At 56.8% G+C, this 11,665-nt stretch overlaps 4 protein-coding genes across 4 annotated transcripts; 2 read left to right on the top strand and 2 right to left on the bottom strand.

The window, feature by feature from the left end:
* Nucleotides 1–584: 584 nt before the first annotated feature.
* CHGG_02308 (uncharacterized protein) lies at nucleotides 585–2,606 on the bottom strand (the record flags this gene model as incomplete). Its single annotated transcript, XM_001228823.1, has 4 exons — nucleotides 585–692; nucleotides 742–780; nucleotides 1,043–1,705; nucleotides 1,767–2,606. 4 exons carry the CDS (start codon nucleotides 2,604–2,606, stop codon nucleotides 585–587), a joined length of 1,650 nt encoding a protein of 549 aa, XP_001228824.1.
* Nucleotides 2,607–4,239: 1,633 nt separating this feature from the next.
* CHGG_02307 (uncharacterized protein) lies at nucleotides 4,240–6,564 on the top strand (the record flags this gene model as incomplete). The annotated part of the gene is made up of 9 exons (XM_001228822.1): nucleotides 4,240–4,244; nucleotides 4,304–4,535; nucleotides 4,607–4,656; nucleotides 4,740–4,791; nucleotides 4,858–5,032; nucleotides 5,183–5,254; nucleotides 5,333–5,818; nucleotides 5,911–6,059; nucleotides 6,151–6,564. The coding sequence occupies 9 exons, from the start codon at nucleotides 4,240–4,242 to the stop codon at nucleotides 6,562–6,564; spliced, it is 1,635 nt and encodes a 544-aa protein (XP_001228823.1).
* A 452-nt stretch (nucleotides 6,565–7,016) lies between these two features.
* Nucleotides 7,017–8,275, bottom strand: CHGG_02306 (uncharacterized protein; the record flags this gene model as incomplete). The annotated part of the gene is made up of 3 exons (XM_001228821.1): nucleotides 7,017–7,597; nucleotides 7,653–8,028; nucleotides 8,102–8,275. 3 exons carry the CDS (start codon nucleotides 8,273–8,275, stop codon nucleotides 7,017–7,019), a joined length of 1,131 nt encoding a protein of 376 aa, XP_001228822.1.
* A 1,187-nt stretch (nucleotides 8,276–9,462) lies between these two features.
* CHGG_02305 (uncharacterized protein) lies at nucleotides 9,463–11,411 on the top strand (the record flags this gene model as incomplete). Its single annotated transcript, XM_001228820.1, has 5 exons — nucleotides 9,463–9,688; nucleotides 9,762–9,908; nucleotides 9,993–10,387; nucleotides 10,442–11,034; nucleotides 11,393–11,411. The coding sequence occupies 5 exons, from the start codon at nucleotides 9,463–9,465 to the stop codon at nucleotides 11,409–11,411; spliced, it is 1,380 nt and encodes a 459-aa protein (XP_001228821.1).
* Between the last annotated feature and the right edge of the window lie 254 nt (nucleotides 11,412–11,665).

Raw genomic sequence — 11,665 nt, 5'->3', positions numbered from 1 at the left:
CCCCCATCTCCCCCCATCCACTAACCCGCCACCAGCCTCCCTTCGCCGCCTCGCACACCCTAATCGTCCTCGCGCCCATCCTCATCGCCGCCGACAACTACCCTGCTCCTCGGCCGCCTCATCCGCGCCGTCCTCGACCGCGACCGCACCCGCCACCGCGTGCTGCGCATCCCCGCCCGCTGGCTCACCCGCGTGTTTGTGTGCTGTGATGTGGTCTTCTGTCTGGTGCAGGCGAGCGGGTCGGGGCTGGCGGCATCGCAGAATTGGGTGGGGTGAGATGGCGGATGTGGGGGTCAATGTGTTGATTGGCGGAGTTGGTATTGCAGGCCGGTGGCGTTTGCGGTGTTTTTGGCGGTTTTGGGGAGGTTTTGGGGGATGGCGACGCGAAGGGAGGGGGGGTTGGTGAGGGCGGATGCGCCGGGGGGGTGGCGCAGGGTGGTTGGGGCAGTGGTGGTGTCGAGTGTGTTGATTATGGTATGTGTGCTCTTTTTCGTTGTGGTGATGGGCTTTGTTGGCTTGGGGATGGGTACCCATAATGTGTGAGGGGTTGATGGGCTGACCTGAACACTACAGATACGTTGCATCTACCGCGTCGCCGAGTTCGCTGAAGGCATGGGAGGATACTCGTTCAACCATGAGTGGTTGTTCTGGGTGTTTGAGTCGGCGCCGATGCTCATCGCCATTGGGGTGTTCTGTGTCTTTCATCCAAGTGCTTACCTTGGCCCTGATGGGGCTTCTTACAAGGTCGGTGAGCTTGGTGACTCGGAGGGTGCTACCGAGCTACGCACAAGTTACCACAGCGATCACGGTCTTCGTTGAGGAGCGGATGTGTTCTGGCCGGACCTGATCAATGTCACGAAGCTTGCATCACCGGGTGCACCATGCGTCCCAAGTATAGAAGGTATTAAATTGTTAAAGAGATAGACTATGCTCCAGAGACCTTCTCCGTCTACCCATGCTTCCACCTGACACGCATCTTGGCTGTTTCTGGGGGCAGCATAAAGTTCAGCAGCGACTGCCGTTTCCCCGGCCTCTTGGTTACCTCAACTTCATAGTTGAGAAGTACATACGCAGTTGCTTGCTTAACCATTTGTGCCACAAACCAGCGCCCGGGGCAAGCATGTCTTCCGTATCCAAGGGGCAGAAACGTAGCGGTTATGCTGGTCACGAGCTCTCTCTTTCCGGATGGCAGCGGGTGGCCTGCATTCTCCGCCTCATCGAAATCCCGCGAGAAGCGAAAGGCATCAAACTTCTCTGGCTCCTTGTAATTGTTCGGATCCATGTGGACCATCTGGGCAGGGAACACGGTGCGGACCTCTGAACCCGCGGTGATCCGGACGCCGTCTCCAAGATCGATACCCTCGCCACTCCAAACGTCGAGGGGCATCAGATGGACCATTACATCGTTTAGGCGCATCGATTCGCGCACGGCGGAGTCAAGTCGGTAGAGGGAGTCGACGGCCTCCTTGGTGGCTAGCCCCTTATGCTCGCCAGAGACGCGGGCGCATTCTTCTTCCAGGCCACTGACAAACTCTTCGCGCGACGGACTGCAGTAGATGTCCAGTACAACGTGGGCAAAGACCCAACCAATGGCGAAGACAAACATGGATGTCAGCGCCAGGATGCGCGTGGCGATCTTGTGGGCTGTCATCTGCTCCGGGCCGTGGTTTTCGGCCACGGCTATCAACCACTGGATCACATCGCCCTGGGGGAGGTTAGACCAAGTTGAACCATACATAACGTGATAAGTTGACTTGAAAACTTACCGGATGATCATCGCTATTCTGGACCTTCTTCTCCCTTTGCCGCTGCAACCGCTCCTCCACCATTGGCACCAGGATCTTCATCAACCGGCGTTGATGGTATCGAGCCCGCATCGCCATCACCGGCGCCAAAACGGGCCTGATCGCAGGGGGGACGCAGTTGATGAAACAAGCATCTACCAGCACGGCATTCGCATACAGTCTGGACCGTTCCAGGTACTCCTCGTCCCGGCACCCGGGTAGTCCGACCATAATCCGCAGGGCCGCACGAGCGATGATCTTCACCATTGAGTCCCACGCATTAACCACCGTCCCGTCCCTAGAGTTCCCCCAATGCGTCCGGAACGCGGCGTCCCATTCCTCGGCCATGATCCCAGCAAGAACGCCCATGTTCTTGGGGGCCAGGTTCTTCCGGACAATGTCGAAGTGGATGGTGTTTGCGTACACGTCCTTGTCCGTCATGAGGTACTGAAACTGTGCGTTCTCAAGCAAAGCGTCAAAGCTGGAGAGCTCATCCCGCGGCCGGTTGAGCAAGTGCAGCATCGATGGCGGCAGCACCACCACAGCACCGCCGATCCACATAGTGGGAAGGGCGAACGGCTTGCCGAGCTTGGAGAACTTCTCGTAGCCGTCATGGACGACGACTTGCATTGACGTTATCGACCTCATGATACCCAGTCCCCAGGCGAGCATGCCACCCCCTGGCGCAACACCCACGGTGTCGAGTTTGGCCCATATCTGTTTGTTGCGTTGACTGCGCCGGAAGTATGCCACTGCAAACTGGATAAACAGTAGTCCAACTGCGGCAAGCACTAACACCAATGTTTGAGCTACCCACGCCATGGTGATGGGATTGACGAAGAGTGAGACAGTTTGCTGGGTTCCGATATTACCCCAATTCCAGCGCAGAAAGATCGACTGGTTTCGGGCGAGCCCGTCCCCATGTGCGGCTGTCTCTAAGCCTGCATATCAAGACTTGTGTGACTGGCACAGTCAGCATCGTCTTGGGGGTGGGGTTTCAGCGTGTCTCGGTCAAGGCCTCCAAGAGGGTGTGTACCGAGCGCCAGCGGGATCAGAGTCTTCGGCTCATAGCCGGCGCTTCTTCCTCCTGCAGCCCTACGGCGAAGCTATTCCTGTCGTCCGGCTCTTTCACAATCAACGCCGTCACCAGGACCAATAGGATGACAAGGTCAAAATTCCCACGATCGACAAGCGCTGAATGCAACCAAGGTCGGAAGGGCAAACCCAACACCCTCCCCGTTAGTTACATGCTCACTAACCGAGAGCAGTACCACGGCCCGTGCATGCCGAAAGACGTGGCATCTTTCTTTCGATGTAACCTCAATATCAGACGAACCAACCGCTTATGGCTAATCATGACCAAACCAAGGTCCAGAACGCGGCGGAGACTCAGCAGTCCGAGTCACCCGAGTTAGGAAAGATTTGTCGTTTTTGTTTAATGGTTCAAGACGACGTCACAGACCCTAGGCCTCGCCCGCTGTTTCATAGGGAGGGGTACCGTGTGGCACAGGACAAGGAACTAGAGTGCCGTGGGGTGATCTTCTCTTTTTCTCGTCAATCCCCCAGCCGTTGAATTGTGGCTTACGGCGCGGCCCGGGGTGTGATTGCCCAGGCCAAAGATGTGCCGAGATCAAAACGCCATGATATGCATGAATCGAGGCCCAAGTACCGGTACCTTGACCCAATTTCTGCCGAGAGCCCACTCCCCCCGGAATCATGTCCTTCACATGCCGGGTTCTGATGGCCCGATCCAACCCTGCAGTGCCCTGCCATACCATACAACATCACTATCGAGAGGGGTGTGACATTGCCAGCACCCAAGCGGCGTGTTTCTCCGGTTACGAGGAAGTTGGAACGCTCGTTGGTTGAGGAGCGGTTGGGGGACTGCCTGTCGAGCCGTGCGTGAGTACCTAGGATTGCTTTCACAAAATGATCTGTCACACGGCATCCTGGGGCTGAGCCGTCCGAAACACCATTGCTGGTGCATGATGTTGGACTGGCACAGCTTCTGGGCGGAGCTGCAGGACGAAAACCGGTCCATCCAAGCAAGGTACATGCATTACGACCTTGGCCTACAGTTGATACCGTGTCGGGCTGTCATCCACCCGATCAGGTAGGTGGTGACCGCATCACATGTTTGTCGCACAGCATTTTGTCCAAAATGAATTGGTGCATGGTAACGTCCAGTCTGCATGGTTCTACCCTGACCCGCATCGGCAGCAGCCTGTTGATGATCACTCCAGACTGTACGGGCTGCCGTTGGGTAGGGAAATCATGGGTGAGGCCCCAGCCCGGAAAATGACACCATTCTCCCCGCGCGGGCACAAAAAAAAAAGAAAGAATAGACAGGCGAGAAGGTCACCTGGGGAACGCGGTTCTGCCTAAGTGAACTTTCGTTGTAGAAACTCGGCGTCCGAGACCACACTTAGTAACCGACGACACAGCTGTCAACAACATGGAGTGAGTGCCGCTAACCGCTTTTACGTCAAGTTCGCCCCCCTCTGACAGGTGAATAATAGCCGTGAAAAAGCACCAAGTACGGTGACCGCGATGCCTTCCGGTAACCCGCCGCCGGCCCGGGACGGCCCTGAGACCGAGACGCCGCCGTCCGAAGACCCATCCGTGCCGGACAAGGAGGTCATCCAGCCAGATGAACAGGAATACGTTACGGGTTTCAAGTTGGCCATTATTGTTGCCAGCGTCGCCCTTGCTTGTTTTCTGATGCTCCTGGATACCATGATTATCAGCACGGTGAGTTTCGCCGTGCCGCTTGTTCAACACTCCCGTCGCTCATAGAGTGTCTTTCTGTGCTTTCATTCCAGGCAATCCCACGCATCACAGATACCTTCAACTCGCTCCCCGATGTTGGATGGTACGCCAGCGCATACCAATTTGGCAGGTAATCTCCAAGACCTATCCCAATCTCGAAGAATGTAGCGGACTGACCGCCCCCAGCGCCGCGCCACAGCCACTCACGGGAAAAATATACACACACTTCAACACCAAGGTTTGTCCACCACCGGAACCGCCTTGGGTCAGGCCCTGGGTTACTAATGATAATACGTCAACACAGTGGTCATTCTTTGTCTTCTTCGGTATCTTCGAGATTGGCTCCGTTCTCTGTGGCGCCGCCGTCTCATCCGCCATGCTCATCGTCGGCCGAGCAGTAGCCGGATTCGGCGCGGCTGGCATTATTAACGGCGCGATTACCATCATCTCGAGCTGTGCTCCGCTGGAGAAACGCCCTGGTGAGGGAACCCACCTGATAGCGCTGTCTGTCGAGGGAAGACGCTAATAGGGGCTAATACGTAGCCTTGATCGGTATCACCATGGGACGTAAGACTCGCCCCAACGACGTTACTAATGGCCCCTGGACACTTACTGATGACTTCTGATAGTAAACCAGCTTGGTTTAGTCGCAGGGCCCCTAATCGGTGGCGCGTTTACCTCGTACACAACATGGCGGTGGTGTAAGTACCCCTGCGTTCCTCGCCAAGCCAAAACGCATCCTTTGGTACTAACTCAGAGGCCCCCTATCCCCCCTCCAGGCTTCTACGTCAACCTCCCCGTCGGTGCCGTTGCCGTGCTAGCCCTCCTCATCCTTCGCATCCCCGAGCAGACAAAAAAGCAGAACCCGTTGGTGGTGCTCCAGAATCTGCACCACTACCTCGACCTCCTCGGGTTCGTTCTGTTTGCCCCCGCTGTCCTGCAGCTCCTCCTCGCTCTCCAATACGGAGGCAGCCAGTACCCATGGAACTCATCCCGTGTGATCGGTCTGTTCTGCGGCTCGGCTGCCAATTTTGTGGTGTGGCTCCTCTGGAACCGGTATAAGGGGGATGATGCACTGCTTCCGCCGTCCATGGTCAAGCAGACGGCAGTCTGGGCGTCGGGGCTCTACCAGGCGTTCATGATTTCGGCCGTGTACGGTGCCACGTTCTTTCTTCCGATTTACTTCCAGGCCATCAACGACGCGAGCCCGATGATGAGCGGCGTGTACCTTCTTCCCACCATCCTGCCACAGCTGTTTGCGGCTGGTGCTTCAGGGGTTTTGTGTGAGTTCGAGCCAACCCTTTTCGCTCCCCGGAAGTTTGTTTGGGCACTAACTCCAACCCAGTGCAAAAGATAGGATACGTGATCTACCTCGCCATCCCCGGCACCATCCTCCTCTCCATAGGCTCCGGGCTCTACTCCATCCTCAGACCCGGCAGCCCAACCGGATGGTGGGTTGGCTTCCAGATCATCGCGGGCTTCGGTTCCGGCCTCAGCATGCAACTGGTTCGTCCACCCATCATAACCATCCCAAACCCATCCCTACCTACACAAATCCACCACAAAGACACTAACTAACAAACAATTGAACCACCAGGCCATCCTCGCCGTGCAAGCCGCCGTCGGCGCCGACAACCTGGCCACCGGCATGGCCTTCGTGATCTTCGCGCAGTCCCTCGGGCCCGCCATCATGCTCGCACTCTGCGACGTCATCTTCGACGCCAGCCTGCGGTCGGGGCTGCAGGCGCGGGTGGGCCACCTCGACACGGAGGCTATCATCCGGGCGGGGGCGACGGGGTTCCGCGCGATCGTGCCGGCGGTGGATCTGCCCGCGATTGTCATGGTGATTGCGGATAGCGTGGATCGCGTGTTTTATTTGGTGGCGGCGGTGGCGGCGGTTTGTGGGGTGGTGTTGTGGGGGATGGGGTGGACGGATTTGAGGAGGCGGGAGGAGGGGGGTGCGGCGGGGGATGTGGAGGGTGGGAAGGAGAAGGCGAGTGAGCTGGCGTAGAGTGGATGATGAGGAATGAGGTTGTTTGGTATACTAGTATGTTCTAATTAGGTCTCGGTTTAGCTTTATTAGGTAGTTGGGCAGGTGTCTTTTGGCTGTGTACAGGAAGTGGGGATGGAGCAATAGGGAAGACATACCTACGGATCTGGTACTAGATGCTTGAGATACACAAATCAGCGCGCCTTTCATAACCAAGGAGGTTTACGCTTGGCTGCGACGATTTGAACGGACTGTAATTTATGAATAATTATCATATTCGTAGCGGCAAAGGAGAAGGTATCTAGGCCATATGTGCGTCGTGCCTGCGACCTGCCAAACCCTTAATGTACGTCGTGAAATGTTTGTTCCTTCATCCGTTAAAACCCCCATGCCCCTGTCCCATACTCAAGGAAAAAAGAAGTACACAGATAACTACAGTGAATACAATGCTCGTGACTATTCCTTCGTCCCTCTCATACATTACCATCATACCTCTGGCTGTACGACACAGAATACTCGTTAGCCTGCATAATCATGCCATTCCCCTTGACCAGGTCCTGCTGGCTGTCCCATGTCCCCTGCTCATGCATGGCCACGGCGGAGGAACCGCCCAGCCGGCCGAGCTGATCGGGACGCATCTCCAAATCGGCATACCCGGATCCGCTGTGCTTGTACTCCTTGCTCGAGGAGGTCTGGGACGGCTTGGCACGCCGGAGAAGACTGCTCAGCGAGGCAGACAGGGCGCGTGTCGATTCCAGCCTCATGAGCGACCGCAGCGGCGGGACGCAGCCCATGATGATGACGCAGGCCTGTTCGAGGCAGGACCAGAGGATTTGGAGCGAGGCGTTGTACAGGACGTCCGTTGCTGTAGGGTCGTTTTGCTGGTCGGCGATGGTCTGGAGGCCGATGGTCTTGAGGATGGACATGACCATGGTGAACAGGGATACGCCGAGGAGGAAGATGAGAGCCACCCGTTGGGTCAGGGCCATCCTCAACCGCCAGATGATGATGACGGGGAACAGGACGAAGGTCAGGTCGGAGAATGTTATGAATGCTAGGAGTTGACGTTAGGGATTACTCTTCCCGTAATCGTCAGGATCATGACTTACCCTGGCCGACGAAAGCCATGGTGATGTAAATCTTTGGGTTCCAGCGCGTGACACTTGGATCAAACGGGTTCCAATTCCCGCTCACTGGTGTCGTTTGCAAGTATGTGCATGGGATGATGACGATGATCATGATGGAGCACGCGGCGGTGACGACGATGACGAACCACTTGAACCACTCGTGGACGCCGAAGAGCCGCACCAGCAGGATGGCGATAGAGATACGGGCCGTGATGGACACCAAGAGACCCGGCGTGTTGGCGAGCCATGACCATTTCAGGACATTGCTTATCTGGTCCATGGTTAAGCTGGCATCATGCTTGCCCAGGCCGTAGTAGTAGCCAGTAGACACGAAGCCCATGGAGATCATGTGAAACGCCTTTAGAGGTACCGGGTCAGCGCCTGGTTGTCGAACCATGATGACAAGTACCGTGCATTCCACATCAACTTACCAAAGCGAGACACATGAGCCAGTCATCGCTGGAGAGGCGCTTGGCTAGTGATTGACGGACATAGGCGCGGAGCCCAACGGCGGCCATGGCGAAGACGGTGAAGGTCCAGGCCAGCCCCATCTCCATGGGGCCATACCCGGGGTCCTCCGGGTTAACCGGCGGCGGAAAGTTCATGATTTCGATGGCTTTTCAGTAACGGTACCAGGTTCAAAACCAATTGCTGGGGAAACACAGGAAAAACCGTGAATTCCAGGCTCAGTCCAGGGGTTGGTCGAGTCGGCACATTTAAACGCTCACGACGGGAACGAAAAGCGTGCGCACGATCTCTTCTCAGCACCGAGGCGAGTAAGCGGCGCGGCCATCACTCCTCGTGGCACAAGGTGCCGAACCTACGACACATGGTCGCATCGTGGCTCGACTGCGCCGCATTTTACAGGCGCTCGCCACTGCCGCCGAGTCTTGCATCGAAGAATCGGGGACCGTCTTCCAAGCCCGGCTGCTGCTCAATGCTGCTTCAACGGCGTATGGGTGGGTGGGGGATAGAGGCACAGGCGGGACCGCGATGGGGCCGGGATACAACTTGAGCCAGCACGAGAATCGAGATCAGCCAGCCAGCCCTCCACGGCCTGGACAGTCCACGCCACGAATGCAACCCTCCCTGTATGCGCGGGGGCGGAGGAAGCGAGATTCGCCCAATCAACACCTCCGTCCTCAGGGGCGTTGTATCAGTCGAACTTAAGATAGGCCGCGGGAGGAGGGAATTCCCGTTACACGGCATTGGAGCGAGAAAACGAGCTGGGCGGGGAGGTTTGAAGAAGGGCAGCTGCCTGGGACTTTGGCGCTGCGAGTGTCTCGTTGTCTCAGTTCACCCTTAATCACCCTCCCGCGTCGTGGCGGGGCATTGCGCATGCAGGAAGACCGGATGGAGAGGTTCCCGCAGCTTCCAGCCGCCAGTAATGTACCTTACACAGTATACCCCAGTACAAGCACCCGGCCCCCCCTTTCCTTCGGCTTTTGCCGTCACCGAACGCCGTGTGGTGGGGATGATTCCTGCCGCTGATGCATGCATCGCGAATCGTTCCCTTGATGGCTCACTGCTCGCGCGACAAACATTTCGGTGAGATTCTCGCCATTTTTCTGCTCAGAGCCTTTTTGTAATCCTGGTGTCGTTTTTGGTCTTCGGTGATTGTGTGGGGTTCCATGTACTTTCGTGGTGGTGTTGGTTTGCTCCCTGCAGCACGAACCCCTGGATTTATTAAGCCAGCCGAAGCCACAAGCCAACCTTCAAAGTGACTGTTGGTGCCAACGACCAACCGTCAACTCGTTCGTCTGCCCCTCCCTTTTCCGCCCTCACGCGAGCAATGGAATACATCAACAGCTTGAGAAGCCTCCTCGGCTGGCGCAACGTGGCTGGGGCGGCCATCACCTACTACGCAACCCTCGCCTTCTATCGCCTGTTCCTGCACCCTCTCGCTCGATTTCCCGGGCCGAAACTGGCTGCCGTCTCGCGGTGGTACGAAGCTTACTACGATGTGATTCAGAACGGACAGTATACCAAGAAAATTGCGGAATTGCACCAGCAATACGGTTAGGCATTCGACTTTATCAGTGAACCGCAGCCAGCTCTCAAAATTGTATCCCTGACTCCATGCTCGAGTAGGCCCCATTATTCGCATTAGTCCCTTCGAACTGCATGTGATCGACCCAGCGTTCTATGACAAGATTTACCGCAACGATGGTCGCTGGGACAAGTACCGCTTCATGTACGATGCTTTTGGGGCGAAGAGCTCCACTGTCTTCGGCGCAGGTATGACCCTCGTTTCCCAATGGGCACCGTTATTCGGCATGACCGACGTCCCCTGGCTCGGATAACTAAGTACCCGGCTTGTAGACCACGATGCCCACAAAGCCCACCGCGCCGCGATAGCCCCCCTATTCTCCAAAGCCAAGGTTGTCTCTCGGCAAGATCTCATCCGCAAAAATGTGGACAAGCTCACCAACCGGATCGAGACTCTCGCCGACAGCGGAACCACGTTCAACCTCGGCGCAGCGGCCAGTGCCTTCACCAGAGATATCGCAAACGAGTACATTACGGGCAAGGAATACAAGGAGCTGGACCTGGAAGACTGGGGCATTGGTCTGTCCATTTCGTCCCAGGGAGCAGGCGTGTTCTGGCGTACAACGAAACACGTCCGCTGGTTCGGACCGACTCTGAGGTCCATCCCGATCGACTGGGTCATGAAGACAGCCGACGAAGGTACCCAGCAGTTCCTTCGGTACCTCCAGGTAAGATAACGTCAACATGGGCGGCGTAAGTATGTGACTAACACCCACGGTCAGCAATCCGAAGCAGACACCAAAGAAACCCTAGCTGCGGCCAATTCTTCCGATCCCAAGGACAACTCCCAAAACACCGTAATCCACGAGATTGTGCGCTCCAAGCTCCCGCCTTCCGATAAGACGTTTGAGCGCATCTTTGAAGAAATCGCCACCCTAACAGGCGCGGCCTTCGAAACGACCGCCAACGCTTTGCGCCTTATCCTCTTCAACGTCTACAGCAACCCCGACATCCTCCGACGCGTCCGGGCCGAGATCGTGACGGCCGCAGCTACCTCGCCCGACCCGATCCCGCTGACGACGCTCGAGAAGCTGCCGTACCTCACCGCGGTCCTCATGGAGGGCATGCGCCTGAGCCCGGCCATCGGCACGCGGTCGCCGCGCCAGACCGACAAGGACCTGGTTTATGGGGACTGGCGTATTCCTGCTGGCACACCGGTTGGCATGACTACGCTGCTGATGCATACCGATGAGAAGTTCTATCCTGACCCGCTGCGCTTTAACCCTGACCGATGGGTGGACCCTGCGGACCGGAAGGCACTCGAGAAGGTGTATGCGCCGTTTTCCAAGGGGACGAGGATTTGCGTTGGGATGCAGTAAGTGACGCTCGTGTTTCTCGTGGATGTCTGTGCTAACAGATCAAGCCTCGCCTGGGCCGAGTTGTACCAGCTGCTCTCCACGCTTGTTCGCCGTTTCGACTTTGAGATCGAGGGCGCCACGGCCGAGGACTTCCTCTTTGAAACGGACAACTTTGGGATTGGTACGAAGGCAGGATGCAACCTGGTGGTTCGTGCGACAGCGGTGCACGAGGGTTAATGTATGAAGCATCTGTATTGCTCGAATGACCAAGAATGTATTATATTCTGCCTGTCTCGGTGCTGGATGCCACACGGATCGAAATGTGAGCCGACGGTACTTGGATTCCTTTGTATCAAACTGGCCACCCCCGAACAGTAAACTCGAAGCCAGGTAAACAGCGGCAACGCATCATCCACCCCCTCCCTCAACACCAACACCCAACCTCCTCACAACACCGCCTTCCCACCCGCCCGCGCTCCAAGTCACTCCTGCACCGTCATGCCCTCCATAAACGGCGCAATATAATCCATCTTCCCCACCTCCACCCCAACCCCCCTCAAAATCGAATACGCCATACACAAATGAAACATAAAATTCGGCAGTCCATACCCCAACAAATACCCCTTCCCCCCCCACACAAACCTCCTC

Source organism: Chaetomium globosum, genomic scaffold, assembly GCF_000143365.1.
Source record: "Chaetomium globosum CBS 148.51 scaffold_2 genomic scaffold, whole genome shotgun sequence".
Classification (NCBI taxonomy): Eukaryota; Fungi; Ascomycota; class Sordariomycetes; order Sordariales; family Chaetomiaceae; genus Chaetomium; species Chaetomium globosum.
Note: the sequence above shows the minus strand (reverse complement) of the source record. Positions and strands in the feature narration are given on the sequence as shown.